Raw genomic sequence first — 18,489 nt, forward strand, 5'->3', positions numbered from 1 at the left:
GGAGTAAGCATGCTGCAGTTCACTCACAGTTCGGTAGAGAACGTCCATTGCCTCCTTCGTATTAGCGCTGGGGGGCACGTACACGGCAGTAATGATGGTCGCGCTAAACTCCCTCGGTAGGTAGAACGGTCTGCAGATCACCGTCAAAAGTTCAATGTCTCGTGAGCAGTGTTTCGAGATTATCTTCGCATTTTTACACCAGTTGTTGTTGGTATAAATGCATAGACCGCCCCCCTTGCTTTTGCCGGTGAGCTCGCCGCTTTTATCAGCGCGGAAAGCAGTTAGCCCCACAATGCTAACAGCGTCATTCGGGATAGATGAGTTTAGCCATGTCTCCGTCAGAATTAAAGCACAACAGTTCGTCAATTCGCGGTTCGATGTTAATTCCACTTGTAAATGGTCCAGTTTGTTGTCCAGGGAGCGGACGTTGGATAGGAAAATGGATGGTAGAGGCGTTTTGAAGGGTTTAGCCTTCATCCGAGCCGTTAGCCCGGCCCGACAACCTCGTTTCCTTCCCCGGTCACATCGCTTCCGCTTGCCACTTTTACTCGCTGCTTTGTAGGCCGCTGCGTTCTGTTGACGTAGCACTCCGAGGCTAAGTAAACACTCCAGAGTGATCGTCGAAATTTGCGCTGGATTTCTTGATGTTCGCATATCCAGCAAAAAACTGCGATCGTATATTAATCTACAGTTAGAGTTGTCTTTGTTCGCCCTCATAAACTGAGTCGAAGATTGGGGTTTTTGACTAGAATGTGAGAAACTGTCGGGAGCAGATCCAGCCGCCGCCATAGAGGGCGCCGCCATTTTGATAAATACATACACACACACATATATATATATATATATATATATATATATATATATACACACACACACATATATACACACACACACACACACACACACACACACATATATATATATATATATACACACACACACACACACACATACATATATACATATATATATATACATATATATATATATATATATATATATACATATATACATATACATATATACATATATATATATATACACACACATATCTATATACACACACATATCTATATATACACACACACACACACACACACACACACACACACACACACAGGCTTGCGAAACTATTTGGCCACCTTGAACTTGAAATTTCAGACTTCAAACATCAAGATGGAAAACTTATTTCTTGTGAAGCATCAACAATAAGTAGGACACAATCATGAAGTGGAACACACTTTTTGGGATATTTTAAAAAAATTTCACAAATAAAAAAAACGAAATTATTCAGCCCTTTTAATTTCAGTGCAGCAAACTGTACAGAAGTTCAGTGAGGATCTCTGAATGATTTAATGTTGATCTAAATGACTAATGATGATAAATGGAATCCACCTGTGTGTAATCAAGCCTCTGTAAAAAATGCATCTGCACTGTGATACTCTCAGAGAGCATCGTGAAGAACAAGGAACACACCAGGCTTGTCCGAGATACTGTTGTGGAGAAGTTTAAAGCTGGATTTGGATATAAGAAGATTTTTAAACATCCCAAGGAGCACTGTGCAAGCAATAATATTGAAATGGATGGAGTATCAGACCACTGCAAATCTACCAAGAACGGGCCGTCCCCCTTAACTTTCAGCTCATACAAGGTGAAAACTGATCAGAGATGCAGCCAAGAGGCCCATGATCACTCTGGATGAACTGCAGAGGTAGGAGAATCTTTCCAAAGGACAACAATCAGTCGTATACTGAACAAATCTGGCCTTTATGGAAGAGTGGCAAGAAATAAGACATTTCTGAAAGATATCCATAAAAAGTGTCGTTTAAAGTTTGCCACGAGCCACCTGGGAGACACACCAAACATGTGGACGAAGGAGCTCTGGTCAGATGAGACCAAAATCAAACTTTCTGGCAAAAATGCAAGACGTTAAGTTTGGCGTAAAAGCAGCACAGCTCATCACCCTCAACACACCATCCCCTAAGTCAAACATGGTGGTGGCAGTATCATGGTTTGGGCCTGCTCTTCTTCAGCAGGGACAAGGAGGATGGTTAAAATTGATGGGAAGATGGATGGAGCAAAATACAGGACCATTCTAAAAGAAAACCTGCTGGAGTCCGTGAAAGACCTGAGACTGGGACAGAGATTTGTAATCCTCCTGTCCGGCAGTGTCGTAGAGTCCCAACAAGTACTGCTTTCCTCCCACGTTGACGCTCACTGCGTAATGATCAAAGACAGCTGGGACATATTCCTCCGGAAAAGCGTCGTTGGCATAGCTCATGAGAAGACAGGTTTTGCCCACTGCGCTTCCAACAAGACAATGATCCAAAACATAAAGCAAAAGCTACAATGGAAAGGTTAACCAAAAAACATATCAAGATGTTAGAATGGCCAAGTCAAAGTTTAGACCTCAATCCAATTGAGAATCTGTGGAAAGAACTGAAAACACAACTGTTCGACTTACGAAAAACGGCAAATCCGAAAAAAAATTTCGGGATGTAAAAAATATCTGGACATTGCTGTAAGTTAGATTTTGTATTGTGCACAGGACAGTACTGTAGTGCTTCTTTGCGCTGCTACCGGCGCTGTGAGAGGTCACTCACCATCCTAGTTCGTGTGTAAACATTCTATACTGTATCTCCGTACTAACATTATGTATGTATGTATGTATATGTATATATATATATATATATATATATATATATATATGTGTGTAAATGTGTATATGTGTGTATGTATCCGGTTTCTACTTCCTGGTTCGTTTGTAATGTACACACACTGTACTGTATCTCTTTGAGACTTTTATTGTGTAATATTTCGTGCATCCATTCAATATGGTTGGTGTGAAGTGTAAAGAGGCAAGCCGTTTCATTTAAAAGTGGAATAAGAAAGCTTGACGCGGTTGAGAAAAAGGGTCGGAACGCTTTTTTTCGGCCACTTTTTACCACGGATGAGGTCCTCATGAAGCGCATCTTCCAAAAGTAAGTTATACTTTATTCATCTTTGTAAAGCATATAGTTTTATGAAAAAACTTGGAAGTGTATTGCAGTCGATGGCAGTGAATAACTAAAAACTTAATCCAGGATTCCTTTATCACAAGGGTCAGGAATGTATAGCTCGTGAGCCAGGTATGGCCCTTTTCATGAGTACATCTGGCTCAGAGAAAAAAATGAGAGCTATGCTAACTTGTAGTCTAGTAATCCATCGGTAATCACAGTCAATGGGGACCAGATCCCAACCTGCGAAAAGGGAAAATTTGCAAATTAGCATCGCATTTTCGTAAAAGACCCCAAGAATCAAACTTACCTTAAGAGGACATCCTTACCAACTAAAAGTATACGACTGTAACAAAATAGAGACGATAGATCTACAAATAAAAACCAAACGCAGAATTGCTGTTGAATTAATAATTTTTAATGTTATTATATAAAAGTGCAGCTATATTGGAGGGATTCTCCTTTCAGAGTAAGAAAGTGATTTTGAGAGCGGCTGGCTACCTGCATGCTACGGATGAGGTAACCTCAACTTCAGCTAGTTTTCTGCGATGATTAAAATACAACCATCCTGAATGTGGGGTTTTCCTACGATTTTTAGCTCCAGCTCATCAGTTTCATGGGTATTGGAACTGGCATAGGTGAGTTACAGGCTAGGCAGGTGTGAATTAAGAGAGATGTTAGCCTAGCCGTAGTAGTAGGCTTGACCCGAAGCCTCTCCTGATTCAGTCGATTCTTGGACCAGATAATAATCCGGGAGCACCTGCTGGTGATCACCATTTCTTTGCGCTCTTGAGACTTTCCATGGCAATTGTCAATTTATTAGACAAATTTCTTTTCAATGTAAAAAGCTGCTGAAAAACTAGCTGTAGCGTCAGCCGTGCTTGCCAGTTTGTTTTGGATACATCGACTTGTGGAACCGCACACCCAACACACAAACCTGCCCCCGTGATAGCATTTGTTATCTGCTAAGAACACAATGACGGCCATGTTTATATCAGTGACAATAAAGAAATTTCAATTCAATTTCAAATCCACCAAGAAGTGAACCAGCGATAACCGAAGCATGAGGCAACAATGGAATCTCTGTATATGGAAAGCAGAGAGGACAAAGTACATGCATTGTTCGGTTCTAAATCTATATAGCTGAGTTCCAACTACAGTTCACTACAGTCTCGGTAGCGCACCAACAGACCCCTTTTGGCTATATGTTGTTGAATTCCAGTTTATGAGAGCTCATTAAAAATGCATGTTCACCTTTGCAAGACTTTATGATGAAAACCCACAGAACAAACTGTGAACACTGAAAAACGCCAGACAAGCATCTTGAGCAATATGATTGGGTCAGTCGCAGGAGTGGCAAGATCTCTGTACACATAGCGTGCTCCCCTCTCTCTTGCCCAGCGCTCTCTGCTCTGAAGGTAAATACATCAGAATCCTTCTTGTTTGCAGTATTTTGTGACATTTTTATAAAACAACTCTGCTCGCACCTTGATTTGGAACCAATATTTATGACAGAAATGCGATGTCCATCACACAGAGTATCTGTATGACTTTTATATTTTTCAACCCCATTACAGGAAATAGAGAACTTTATCACAATACTCTCATTTTTCAAGACTGTCCTTTATGTTATGATTTTTTTTACCATTTTCGGGCCGGATTATAAAATGCCTGCAGGCCGTAGTCAACCCACCCTGCGAAAGGTGCTGCAGACTATGCCAGCTTGCCGTTTTTAGGATTGCAGGGGGAACCCAGAGAACCCAAAGATAAGACAGGGAAGCACAGGAAGGACACACAAACATAATTCTAGGAAGACTAGAGATTAAATTTTAACGCCAAATCCTCAAACCTCAGACCTCCACACTTGTAACCACATAATTCAATAAACGACACATCAACCCAATCTCATCATCTACTTGAGTAATTAGGACCTGTACAATTCAGGTCAAAGGAATAATCCCCAAGAAGACCACCTAGTTAAAATATCCTGGGGAAAAGTGGCATCTCAAGAACACTTTCCAGGGTTTGTCCTCCACACCTTGTAAGAAACTTCACAGGACATATTCACAGTCACTGCTCAGGACGTTGCCAAAATGCTCACGTATAAATGGAACATTTAAGACAGTCTGACATTCATTCGGCCTTTCACAGTTTTGTTTTGTTTTTGAAAAACTATACACCCAACACCTGGAGTAATATCTGCTATATACATCCATCTAGGTATGATATACCTGTATTACAAACCGAAGCGTCCTGGTTTAGTCGATTTCGCAGAATAGCGATATTGGTACTCGACCATAATATGTTAGGGATCGATGTTCAAACACAGAATTCTTTGAAAACAAACATTTTTTCCAATTACAGTAAACCATTGTTTTTTTGCAGGGGTTATGTTCTAAAAGGAACCTGTGAAAGGGCAAAATCTGTAAAGTAGGAATTTTTTTTTTTTTTTTTACCATTATTATACAAATAAATACTCTATTTTACATTGAAACAAAATAAAAAAACATTTTACAGGCCAAATAATTTGTTTCAAAAAGTACTTTTAGGTGTTTGTCAAATGATGAATTTAATCATCATGGGAAGTGAAAGCTTTAGATGACACAGATTAGCACTGCCCACTGCAATTGGAACAAATGAAACACAATTCTACCCCCAAAAAATACAAAATCGTCCCTATGGTTTTCTTTATTTTCTATTGAACGAAGAATCCCGTAATGGAGACCAAAAGCCAAGTCACATTTATTTGTATAGCCATTAACCACTAATGGTCTCTTTACCGTCCCTTAGTGTGTCCATAAGTTTACCTTTATCTGCAATAGATGGCATATTTTGCTTCCAAGTTTGAAACATCACAAAATAGAACATTGGGGTCTCTTTTACTCACAATTTCTTAGTCATACAGTGAATTTTTTTTGTTTTTACCTAGACAACGTCAACTTCGGGTTCGCATATTTCACTAGGTTTTGCAGTAGTCTATAAATGTATGTGTGCATTAATTGATCAGTCAAAAAATATTGCTGACCACAAATGTCACGCATTTCTTAAGACACCTTCTAATAAACTCTCATTCATCTTTGTTGGCATTTGGAATGTATTTGACACAGTATTTTTCTTGCTTTTATTATTTTTGTTATGCTTAACTAACATAAAACTGAGAGGACAAGCATAAAGCGCTGCTAAAAGTAAGATAAGACACACACTTGCTAACTTGTACTTAATACATAATTAATCGATAAAATATTCTTTTTTTCACATTTTTAAGAACACATTTAACGACGCTTCCACTATCAATTATTTTGAACTTGCAAGAGTTCAGGGAGAGAAGCCTTCAGATAAGGAATTCCAACCTATTTTAAGGCCTTTCCCTGCGGCTTCTGTTTTTATTATATCTTCATGGTTACAAATATCAGAGCAGGCCTAAGGGATGTGAAATATAAAAAAAAAAAACAGCATCACGATTGCCCGATAGCGACAATATGTAATAGTCAAAACAACGCACACCAGTGCGTAATAACAGTCAAAATAAAAAAAACTGGTATCTTCTGAAATCTTCTTTGCAGGTGTTTAATATTAACATCAGAATAAACTTATAACAAACTCAACTTGTCGTCAAAACCATTGTACACTCTTCTTTGAGCTCTAAAGGATCTGACTAAGAATGAGAATATGATATAGTCTTTGACTTGACATCCCTCTGCATTCATTAATCTCTGGACTCACTTTGATATAGTTTTAAAAGACTGACCGTGTCTGGAGTCAATCTGTGCAGCTGAGCATTATGGGAATCCCCAACCACAGAGAGGCCCCTTCAGTGGGGCAAAAAGTGGGCAAAAGTCCCCTTGTTCGACCCTGCTCCCTCCTCTGCCGGCCTTTCCTCCGTGAACACTGGCACTTGTCTTAGTACATAAACCTTCCATTGTTCTGTCTGCAAGGTGACTGGCATGGAGCAGCAGATTTCCAGGGCAGGAAACTGCGCGGAAGCAGGGGAACATAAACAGCCCTGACTGACAGCACACAAATAATTAGCACCGGCCGTCTTTCAGAGGCTTCTGCTAATAACAGACTTGCGCTGGCTAATTATACGGCCGGGTAGCTCTCATCCTGAAAACTGCCCGGATACTCCCAAAGCTGAAGGGCCTTGGTTAAAGCTACACAATGGACTCTCTTGAGAGGGTTGAAGACAGCAGAGTTAATCTAGGTGTGCAAAGGTAACATGATCACCTCAGATTGATCAAAAGGCCACAGGAGACGAAGCTCGGAGTCACTGAAAATTAAAATAAATATTTCATCAATGCTGATTCATATTTGCACTTCAACTTTTGACTATGCTTGGAAATGGTCCAATTCAGGGGTGGGAAAACTAAGTCATGTTGAGTTGATGAGAAATTAGCAAAGGGGCCAGGCTTCGAGACAAAAATTATTGATTTTATTTTCATCCTTAATATGCCGATAAGAGTATTGGTCTGATACTTTGGCAATGGATGAGGAAAAAAGTTAGCCTATTTTTCTAACACGTATTTTCGTATAAATATACACGCTGACATTTTTATGTAACATGTTAATTTTCATGTAATACTTCATTAAATAGGGCAGCACGGCAGCGCAGTGGTTAGCGCGTGTGCGGCACAGTTCTAAGGTCTTGGGAACCTCCTGTGTGGGTTCAAATCCAGCTACCGGACTTCCTGTGCAGAGTTTGTATGTTCTCCCCGTGCTTGCGTGGGTTTCCTCGGGCACTCCGGTTTCCTCCCACATTCCAAACACATGCAATTCAGGTGGATTGGTCCAAATTGTCCCTATGTGTGAATGAGCGAGCAAGTTGTCTGTCCCTGTGTTCCCTGCGATTGGCTGTCAACCAGTTCAGGGTGTCCCCTGCCCACTGCTTGCTGGGATGGGCTCCAGCACCATCGCGACCCTACTGAGGATAAGCGGTGCAGCTAATGAGATGAGACTTTATTGAATAGAACATTTCATCATATTGGTTTTGAAACACAAAATTAAAGCAGAGTGGCATGATAAGTCCCTTTTTTAAAAATCATTAAATTTGATAATATACAATTAGAAAATGCAAGATGATCAAGTGTTTTTTTTTGCATTACATTAGATAAACAGCTTGGTAAATACATGAATTATAAAAAAAAAACATTGCAAATATGAACAATTAAAATATAATGTTAAAAATGACATGTACGTTATTTAAATTAACATAATTCAGTACAGAATGTTTTACGAGAAATCTATTTTTATCGAGCAGCAAGGCAAAAAGGTACAGTGGAGACAAGAGTACTGTACTTATATTTGTACTTTTATTTATCATCATATCATTGATTTCTTTGTTTTGTGGGCTAGATTAAAAGGCCTGACGGGCTGCATGTTGCCTGGAGGCCGTTGTCTGCTCACCCTAGACTGTCTATGACATAACATGTCCCCAACATAAAACTGGTTAAAATTCTTTCAAAAGATGCCAAGGTTCTGTCCCATATAGGTGTTTTGGGGAGTGAAAAGTAAAATACTTTTTAGGGATCTTAAATTGGACCACTTTGGTCGGGTTTAAACAAGACAAGGACAATTTATGGACTAAATTCATGTTGGATTGGGTAAACAAAATCAATTTTTTGTCATTCTTTTTGGACTAAATACTGGCCAAAAATTATAAGAACATATTTAGCTCAAAATCAGAAGTCCAACGCCATCTAGTGCACAGTGGGAAGACATGTTATATTCGAATCAATGAACAACGCAAAATGCATTTGTTCCTGAGAAGTGGACTAAAAAGAATTAACTCGAATGGTGAAATAATCAACAACGGCTTATGGAAAACAAGACCAAGTCACTTATTAAACAATGACTTATGTTTGTTTCTTTATACATTGTTGTTTCAACCTGAGACACTTCTTGCTTTTAGCCCTGAGTTTGATGTTATGTGAGTGAGTATCCTGTTGGCAGGATAACACCTATGAGTAATATTACCACCTTCACCTACATACCTTTGACCACTTTCTTCAGCAATCAAAGCAGTTTGTGCAGAGAAAACATTAAGAGAGAGATGTTTGCCACATTATAATACAATTCTAAACTATAGTAGTACCTCTACATATGAACGTTTCAGCTTTTAAAGTAGCTGAACAGGAAAATATTGCCTCTAGTTAGAAAGGCATTTCAAGGTATTAAGTAAAAAAAAATCAGTACACAGTGCAGGCTGCTATTAGCCACTTCCAGACACTCCACTTTCGAACCTAAACAAACTGGCTATCGCTTAAAATACAGACGCTGCCTTACTTACAAACGAGATTCGGACAGTTCTTGACGATCGTTCATAAGTTGAATTAGTTCGTAAGTTGCTTCAGTGCTTGTATGTTTAAGGTTTATACAAGTATGTTTAAGGCTTTTATAAAGTAACCTGTATTGTTTTGTACTAAAAATAAACATTTAATAAAATAATATGCTCTATAAAAATAAATAAAGTAAAGTTTAACTTACTTTTAGAAGATGAGCTTCAAGAGTTAGGCGACTTCCTCCTCCGTGGTACAAAAGGACCGAAAAAAGCGTTCCGGACATTTTCTTAACCGCATCAAGCTTTCTTATTCCATTTTCATTTCAAAAGTAACAGCTCGCCCCTTTTTTACATTTTACACCAAACATGTTGATTAAACACATGAGATATTGAACAATAAAAATGTCAAATTTCTTAGCGGGCTGGAGATAGAACAGACATAGACAGTATAGAATTTTTACACACGAACTCCGAAGAGGAAATGTTCGTAAGTCGAATGTTCGTAAGTAGGGGTGCGTCTGTATGCCTAGCAATCCAGTGCGCATGTGTTATCCCAGGCCTTGTCACAATCACAGTGGAAAGTTCAGAGACGAGGAGGCGGTGGGGTTCCGTAAGATGGAGGGGAGGAGGACATTTTAGAAAAAAGTATTTGAATCTGTGGAAAGGAATCACCCCGAAAAAGTGTTGGCAAGTCAGGCTATCGGTCATTATGATGACGTTTGCCTCACGCATTTCTGACGTATTGTCAAAAGTCGGCAAAGCAGATGTCATTGGATCACTTTTTCCAAGAAACTCTTTTTTACATTATGTGCCTCACGTTTTATGTTTATTATGCTGTAATATAAATTAGACATGTATTTATCGCTTGTTATGATGCTCTTTTATGGTTTATTAAAACATACCATACTTTATACTTTTGCCGGGCTTTGAACAGATTAGCATATTTACATTTAAAACGTGTCTCTACTGTATTTACGCTTTCAGGTTATGAAGCTACTCCCAGAACAAATCAAATTCATAGGTGGAGGTACAACTGCATGTTCTTATTTTGTATTTTAATTCTATTTTTATCAAAATAGTATAGGGCTGATTGGGTATGTCACGGCTAAACATTAAAAAGGTCCCAAAACTTTTTTATCAAGGCATATATAAATATACTCGTACAACATTCTTGAATTTTGCAATAATTTACTTCTTCAACTTGATCGTTGTTCTCACAGTTTTTCCTCCTCATGATCACCAACTTTTTTGAAACTCAAACAAATGCAATAAGACGCACAACAAGAGCACTGATTCTCAACTCTTAAGTACTCCACAATGAAAAATGTTTTCTTTGGACTACATTTAGACCTCACTTCTTCATTTACATGTGATTATTTTTAAACTGTTAAATAAGCGACTATGACGAGCTAAAAAACGCAGCAACAGTGAATATTCCACAATCCACACATGTTACCAGCTCGGTAGCCTAGATGGTAGGGCGCCCGCTCCGAGACTGGGAAGTCGCTGGTTCAAGCCTCGGCCGAGTCATACCTAAGACTTACAACATTGGTACTCATTGCCTCCCTGCTTGGCGCTCGGCATTTAGGGTTGGAATTGGGGGGTTTGGTCACCTAATGACTAAAATGACTGCGCCCTGTTTGGCTGCGGCTCGTTACAGTTTAACTGTACGGGTCAGTATCGACATTTCGTTCTGTGTGCATGGTTACAAAGAATGACAATAAAAGTAAATTCTATTCTATTCTTTTCTATGTTAGGTAGGAGCATAAGGAAAGTCTACATCAAGCCCTCCCATAAGATATAAAAGCCCGACCCTGATCAGCGGAGATAATGCATGTAAGCCGTTTTTCTGAAATCTTCGCATGCTGCAACTTGCTCCATCGTCCCCATGCTAGGAGCATCTGCTCAACATCAGCGATGCAAACAAGCGCAGAGGTGTGCCTGGCTACATTTTTTTGATGAAATCTAATTATAGCGCTGGGCAGCGTGGCAGCGCAGTGGTTAGCGCGTGTGCGGCACAGTTCTGAGGTCATGAGATTGAACCTCCTGTGTGAAGTTTGCATGTTCTCCCGTGCCTGCGTAGGTTTCCTCCGGGCACTCCGGTTTCCTCCCGCATTCCAAAAACATGCATGTCAGGTTAATTGGCAGGTCTAAATTGTCCCTAGGTGTGCTTGAGCCAGTGAGTTGTCTGTCTCTGTGTGCCCTGTGACTGGCTGGCAACCAGTTCAGGGTGTCCCCTGCCCACAGATAGCTGGGATGGGCTCCAGCACCTCCGCAACCCTACTGAGGATAAGCGGTGCAGATAATGGATGGATGGATAATTATAGTGCTACCCTTTTTGCTGATCCTGACTCCTAATGTTTAGAGGTAGGCATTAAAACAGCTGCTGGTATCGGCATGCCCCGGAGGCTGGAACACAATCACAGGTCTTGGCAGATGAAAAGGCTGTTAAATGTCTTTTTGATGAAGCAAGGGTGTGCCAGGAGAGTTCTAAATTTCCCAATAATGCGGCCCAGAAAGTCCCACAGCGCGGGCAACAACATACAGTCCAAACTCTGTTGTGCATGTGTACTAAACACAAAAAGGCCGAGTGAAAACAAATAGTGAGGGGGTGATGTCAGCGGGTGCTAACATGGACATGTATCTATTTGGTTTCAGGTCTCATCTTGCAAGATAATCTTACAAACAAATACAGTAATCCCTTGTTTAACAGGGTTTAATGGGTACCAGATCCCCCAGTGATATGTGGAAAAAATAGCCCCCACATCTCTATTTTCAAATTGCACTCTGACACCCCCACTTGCCCAATAAGCAATGGGGATAATGGATTGTGACTACGTGAGTACTGTTAGTTTTGGGTAGTAAAGTAAAAAACAAAAACAGTACCCACGCATGACAAAAGTTTGCTCTCTTGACCCCCGCTCACAACAATAGTCAACTGAGAATAATGGATTCTAGGCAAAATAGTGCAGTTTATTTTAGGTGTGCCAAAATGGTCCGCTCAAGTAGCCAGTAAAAAATAAAAATAACAAAAAAATAAATTAAAAAAAAATAAAACACAAACAGCTCTCAACACCCCCTCGACCCGACTGAGGATAAGCGGTGCAGATAATAGATGGATGGATGCTCCCTTCACAAGTTGACCAAGGATAATGGGGAAAAAAAACAATGAAAATACGCTATGTCAGCCTCTGCTCGCAGCAATGACTGGCCAGGGATAATGGTCCTCGGAACGTTTTTCAATCCGCAATGCACTGAGGCTGCTCAGTACAAATGTAAGGCAGTAAGAGATTAAAGTAGCACGTTAGTTATGGATTGTAATTAGAAGGTCTCTAAGTCATCAGGTGTCCAATTCTAGAATAACAATCCACCTCTTAGTTATGTTCAGTAATTTAGTGCTTTCAGTGGAATTTTGATCTTTTGATGTCCTAAAGATTTCAAGTCCTGCGTCATCCCTTTTTTACGTTTAGTTTAGTTACAGCGAGTTAGTGTTCCCAACATTTGTGTTGTATTTCTTTCACGGTTTATTCGTTTAATTTGGGTCCTTTCATAATCGGCATCAGAGGAGTGTTTGTATCGTTACCTTTCTTGTTATGTTCTCTGATCAAATTAATCCTTTTTTAAATTACTTTTTAAAACCATGGGGGAACCCTGGTCAGTGCGATGCTAGTGGCAGTAATGGTAAAGGTTTTCTCAAATGAAGAAATAGCAAAATGTCACTTTACTCCAGTTCATTGCCACAGCTATCAGCACCAGTCAATAAATACAGCCAAGTGGTTGAAGCTTTCTATAAAACTCACAAAGTTTTTCACTGTTGCACAAGAAGGAAAAGAAAGTATGGAAACAGAAATGATATAGAGGACATATAATGAAAGAGATAAGTAGGAAAATTACGGTAGGGACCAAAGTCTTTTGAAACGTGTTCATAAATATGCATACAATGCGGTAGCGGCCAGAATAGAAGAAACAATGATTTTTTTTCACACATTGATGTTTTTTCCCAAGGCTGTACAGTGAGACCTCGCTACTTCGCGGTTCGACGTTCGCGGATTCAGAGCTTCGCGGTCTGTAATGGTAAAAAAAATAAAAAATAAAAAAAAATTAAGGGGCGTCGCTTCTTTTTGCGGGAATCCACCTCGGCCGACGACCCTAGCACGGCGTGCCGTTCTCGTTTCCCGGTGTTGTGCACAAATCCGACTTCCATACAGAATACTGGGGCGGCAGTAGCTCAGGAGGTAGAGCGTTCGTCCTGGGATCAAGGGATCCTAGTTCGAATCCCGGCTCGTCCGTGTTACATGTCGAAGTGTCCTTGGGTAAGACACTGAACCCCTAATACCCCCAATAAGCAGGTTAGCGCCTTACATGGCTGCAAGGCCGCTATTGGGAAATGTGGAGCACACTGTAAAGCGCTTTGGGAAGTCATTGACTTGAAAAGCGCTATATAAATGCAGATCATTTCATTTCATTTCATTTCAATACTCCCCCTTGCGTGAACGCGCATTCTGCTGCGCTTCCGACAAAAGCGATCGTATTCTATATAATACGCTTATTGAAACCATAAAAGGAGCTGATTAAAATAATTGGGCGATCTTAGTCTATATAATGCGTTTATTTAAACAATAAAGCGCAATCGTATTCTACAAAATGCGTTTGTTAACGCGGATGTAAAAGTCACCAACGTCACGTCTCCCGCTCGGGCCGCGATCGCTCTACATGGCGCTACACGGCCCCCGATGGGGGGGAAAGGGGTAGGGGGGACCTGTGGGGGTTAGGGGGCGGTGAAGCAGAAGCCGCGTGGACCCAGCAGTGGCATTTGTGGGCTACCAGTACACTCAGTACGGCCAGAGTAAGTCGAGAGCCTTACCGGCTTAGCATGGTGCTCGTGGCGCACGTTAAAGCTCGTGTTTGTTGACGGGATCTCAAAGACTATTATGCATTACGGTGGTGAAGCGGAAGCCGCACCAAAACCGCGCGCCGGTGTTGTGCCCAAATCCGACTCCCGTACAAATTCTGCGCTTCCGACAGGCCGGCCTCCACGCGGAGAGCCCGACCCGCTCGGCTTGTCGCGGTGTCGTGCGTATCGCGCCCGAAATTACCCGTGCCGCGGGTTAGGGGCTCGCTCGCGAATAATAAGGATAAGCGGTGCAGATAATGAGATGAGATTTTTTTTTTCCTTTTTGAAGGGGCGTCGCTACTTCGCAGATTTTCCATTTTTCGGGTGGTTTTGCTCCCCATTAATCGGGTCTAAAAAAATAATAATTCAAAAAAATAAAAAAAATAAAAAATAAAAAAATGTATATATATATATATATATATATATATATATATATATATATATTTTTTTTTCTTTTTGAAGTGGCGTTGCTACTTTGCAGATTTTCAGTTTTTGCGGGTGGTTTTGGTCCCCATTAACCGCGATAACCGAGGTCTTACTGTATATGTAAAATCTCAGAAATAAAAAATTATTTGAGACAATAACACAATTTAACGTTACTTAACTGTGGTTTGTACTATAGACGCTGCCGACCTACGAATGAGTTAAGTTCCGGACCATCGCTCGAAAGTTGAATTTGTTTGTAGGTTGCTTCAGTGGTATATTTTGTATGTGAATGGTTTATAGTATAAGTACGTTTAAGGCTTGTATAAGTAACCTGTATTGTTTTGTACTAAGAAATAAACATTTGGTAAAATAATATACTCTATAAAGAAAAATTATTGCCAACATACCTGCCACACACTCCGCTGTATTTCTCACCCAACAATAATATTAAAATACAGAAGCAAAAGGAGCCAGGGAAAATCATGTACCCCTTGACAATGGATCCTTACAAAAGAGTATATTGTATGTGGAGCCTCTAAAGATTCGTTCCAAAAAATGAATCAGTTATTCCATTTCAGTGGCGTGTATGAACCTCGTAAAGACTGCGAATGAATGCAGTTGTTAAATGTTCAGCTTTTTACTGTTTCACCAATAGAATTAGTTGAAAGATTCACACAGTCTTGTTTTTGACTCTGACACTTATAAGTTTAATTCCACAAAAAATTTAAATAAGATTTATTGATCATTTGAAGAATATAGTAGTTTGCTCATTTGTCCTACAGGAAAACAAGCAGGCGCCGATGCATGCTTTTGTCTTCTCTTGTTTGGATTATTGTAATCCCTGCTCTCAAGTCTCCCACCCAAAAAAATATTGCAAGCTTGCAGCTATTGCAAAATTCAGCTTGTGTGATATCAAGGGCCAGGGGGATCATATTACACCAGTTCCAAAATTGCTGAATTAGCTTCCCATGCATTTCAGAATCAATTCTAAGGTGATTTTACCAATTTTTAAATGTCTTAAGGGTCCTGGGCTGTCTTTTCCGCCTATTGTATCAGCTCTCACCGTCCTTGAGGTCCTCTGGAAGCGGTTTTGTGACCTGTTCCCAGGGTGAGGACTGAAATCTATTGTGTGGCAGCATTCAGCCACTTTGGTCCTCGCCTATGGAATCTTCTGCCGGAGGATATCAGGTCTGAGGGGACGCTTGTGATACTAGTCCTAACCTTGTACTGTTATACATACTGTAAACTCTCACTTCTTCGCGCTTTATACTTTTCGACCACAGTGTATTGCAGGTTGAAAAATATTCCGAGATTTATTATCCCCGATTGTATACTGCTGTGAGCGGTGGACGGCAAGGTGCATATATTTCGGTCATGGCGGCTCTTTTTTGACATTCTGGAGATTCTGGTCCCCATTAACCGCGATAAACGAAGGATTACAGGATTGTTTCTGTTTCAAACTTTTATGTTTCAGTTCTCGAGCAGTTTCTTCTAATTGTCAGTGTTTCCTCATTCCCCACTGGTAGGATAAGTCTAGTAGCTGGCTAATAGGAGGATGGATTTAATATTCTTCCAATGGCCGTCTGCTCCCATCCTCATCAGTGTGGATGAGCCTCCATCTGGTTCCTTTCCACACATGGTTAGTCTGTGTGTTGCCATAATTATATTCATCAATGATTTATTTAGTTTCATGTTAACCATTATGTATGTGTGTGAGTGTGTGTGTCCATGTATTTGGAGTTGTTGGGTAGGGGAATGTTATTGTACATTGAATGTTTTTTAAAGCACTTTGAGTTGTAATTCATTGAATGAAAAGTGCCATACAAATACATTATAATTTGATTTTGTTCGCATGTGTGACAGTCAAGGTTAAAAAGTTAGAAGTTTGACAAGTACATGCTGCACACCTGCAACTAAAATACTTAATTGTTCGCACCTCAAAGGTTTTCCTCTTCATCTTCTTCTGGTGTTGCATCCGTTCCTTCTCTTTTTCTACGGCTCGAGTGGACTCTCTGAGCCTCTCCAAGTCCTGCTGGTACATCTCCCTTTGTCTCTCCAACTCCACCCTCTCTTCATCCAACCGCTCCTGTAAGCATTTTTTTCCAACAATCAAGGCCCAGGTCACATGAAGCAACACGAGTCTCAGGTGGGTCCGACCACTTCACCTCCAGCCGTCTGCATTCTTCTTCTCTTTGCAGCAACCTGGCCTCAGTGGCCTCCACTTGCTGGCGATGCTTCTCTCGCTCCTTCTCCCAGCATAGCTGTTCCTGGCGATGCTGTGACTGCAGTTTGTGGAAGTTGGCAAGTTCTTCCCTTTGCAGGGCCAGCGTGCGCTGCTTCTCCTGCTCCAGCAATACGTTGCCGTGGTGGCGGCCCGGCAGGGAGGCACGCTCTGTTAGCGAGAGGCGTTGCAGCTCAATGTGACTGTCCTGCTGAGATACGATGGCCTGATCAAGCAGAAACAGGAAAAGTACGAGATCATTACTTTAAGACAGGAGTGGGCAAACTACGGCCTGCGGGCGCACTCAACAAAGGGTTATGAAAAGAAATGTACTAGAAATTAAAATAATTTTGTTTTGGTGCCAATGTTCTCTCCAGTGTCATTTTAAGGCGACATCCCCCTTAAAAAAAAAAATTTATTAGAGGAGATGTTACATAATTTGGAACTTTTTCGCTAGTCATCTCCAAGCTTGCGTCATCATTGCAGCATTGGAGAGCTCATTCATGATGCGCATGCAAGTACTTGCATTTCTTAGACGTACTCAAATAAACTCTTCATTTTTTTCAACTCTCTTGGTTGACGCTCGAACTTTACTCAAAGCAGGCCTTTTCTTACTTTTACCATTTTGATACTACACTAACAAATCTAAATAAAACCCCGCAGGACTGAGTATGACGTGCGGCTCCAGCTTTTCCTTAAGCATTGTTAAGGTATTGAATATAGACTAAGTATTAGCAGATACAAAAAAATAAATAAATAACATATTTCTTTTCATCCTGACCCGCCTGCTATGCCAATTTTTCAACACAGCCCGAGACTCAAAAGGGTTGCCCACCCTTGCCTTAAGACATTAAAAACATAAAAACTTTGTTATTATTTTTACCTGCACTGACTAAAGCTCACTTTCACAAGATGCCCATTACAGCATTAGAGGAGTATTTGTTTATCAATAGAATAGAATAGAATAGAATATACCTTTATTGTCATTGTTACAAATGGGCTAACATATTGTGACAACGAAATTGGGCTGATGTTGAATTTCTAAAAATGGATCAATAGCTGCGTCTCAAGCATTGGTTTTATTTGATGTTTTTTGTGTTGGATCACTACATGGACACAAAATTACTAGTAGAAATTTGAGACGGTGTGCAAACAAGAAGACATCACACTACCTGCAGACTGTAGAGATTTTGAGAGAGCATTAATACTTTGTTGAAGAACTAGAATGGAAAAAGAGAAGGCTGTTATAAATGGGAAAAGGACACTTATATAAGGTTCAGCTGAAGAGGCACCAACCTCCGCCTCAGGGAATGATTTGGGCCGGATCCAGTTCCATCTCGTCTGTGTGCAGCAGCTCTCAACCTAAGCAACATTACGCGCATTAATTTGAGTACAGTCGAACCCCAGGTTATGGCAACCTCGCCTCAAGACGTTTTTTCCCCACAATACGACATCAACTAGTTATTTAGCAGTACAGTTTTAACCTTGCCATTGGTGCGTACGACTAGCTACATCCCCAAGATGCCTGTCTGTTACAAGGGGACATGACCTAAGATGCTGGTCTGCTATTGCGTTGAGCCACGGTATCATGAAAACGTCAAGATTCTTTTGGTTGAACTACCTCCCAAAATGCCATTTTCTTTTAGTTTAGAATTGATGCTTTGACTTAGCAATACAA

The 18,489-nt window shown here is 40.5% G+C and overlaps 1 protein-coding gene across 11 annotated transcripts in view; it reads right to left on the minus strand.

Annotated features, from left to right (window-relative positions):
- LOC148345725 (rho guanine nucleotide exchange factor 18-like) overlaps nucleotides 1-18,489 on the minus strand; it is a 55,814-nt gene that overhangs the window by 10,210 nt on the left and 27,115 nt on the right. For 3 of the 11 annotated variants that reach the window (XM_088325812.1, XM_088325813.1, XM_088325814.1), the window contains exons 15-19: nucleotides 18,108-18,173; nucleotides 17,984-18,031; nucleotides 16,756-17,037; nucleotides 16,527-16,676; nucleotides 16,137-16,235 (exon numbers count right to left, since the gene is read on the minus strand). In XM_088325812.1, the coding sequence (XP_088181938.1) occupies nucleotides 16,152-16,235; nucleotides 16,527-16,676; nucleotides 16,756-17,037; nucleotides 17,984-18,031; nucleotides 18,108-18,173 (630 nt within the window). In that variant the 3' untranslated portion in view covers nucleotides 16,137-16,151. Of the gene's footprint in view, nucleotides 1-2,973; nucleotides 3,240-7,245; nucleotides 7,264-13,306; nucleotides 13,337-16,063; nucleotides 16,236-16,526; nucleotides 16,677-16,755; nucleotides 17,038-17,983; nucleotides 18,032-18,107; nucleotides 18,174-18,489 lie in introns of those variants that run through there. The other 8 variants (XM_088325816.1, XM_088325819.1, XM_088325818.1 and 5 more) reach the window with 8 other exon arrangements.

The sequence above is a fragment of the Urocampus carinirostris genome, unplaced genomic scaffold, assembly GCF_059441175.1.
Source record: "Urocampus carinirostris isolate Australia breed hairy pipefish unplaced genomic scaffold, RoL_Ucar_1.0 HiC_scaffold_28, whole genome shotgun sequence".
Classification (NCBI taxonomy): domain Eukaryota; kingdom Metazoa; phylum Chordata; class Actinopteri; order Syngnathiformes; family Syngnathidae; genus Urocampus; species Urocampus carinirostris.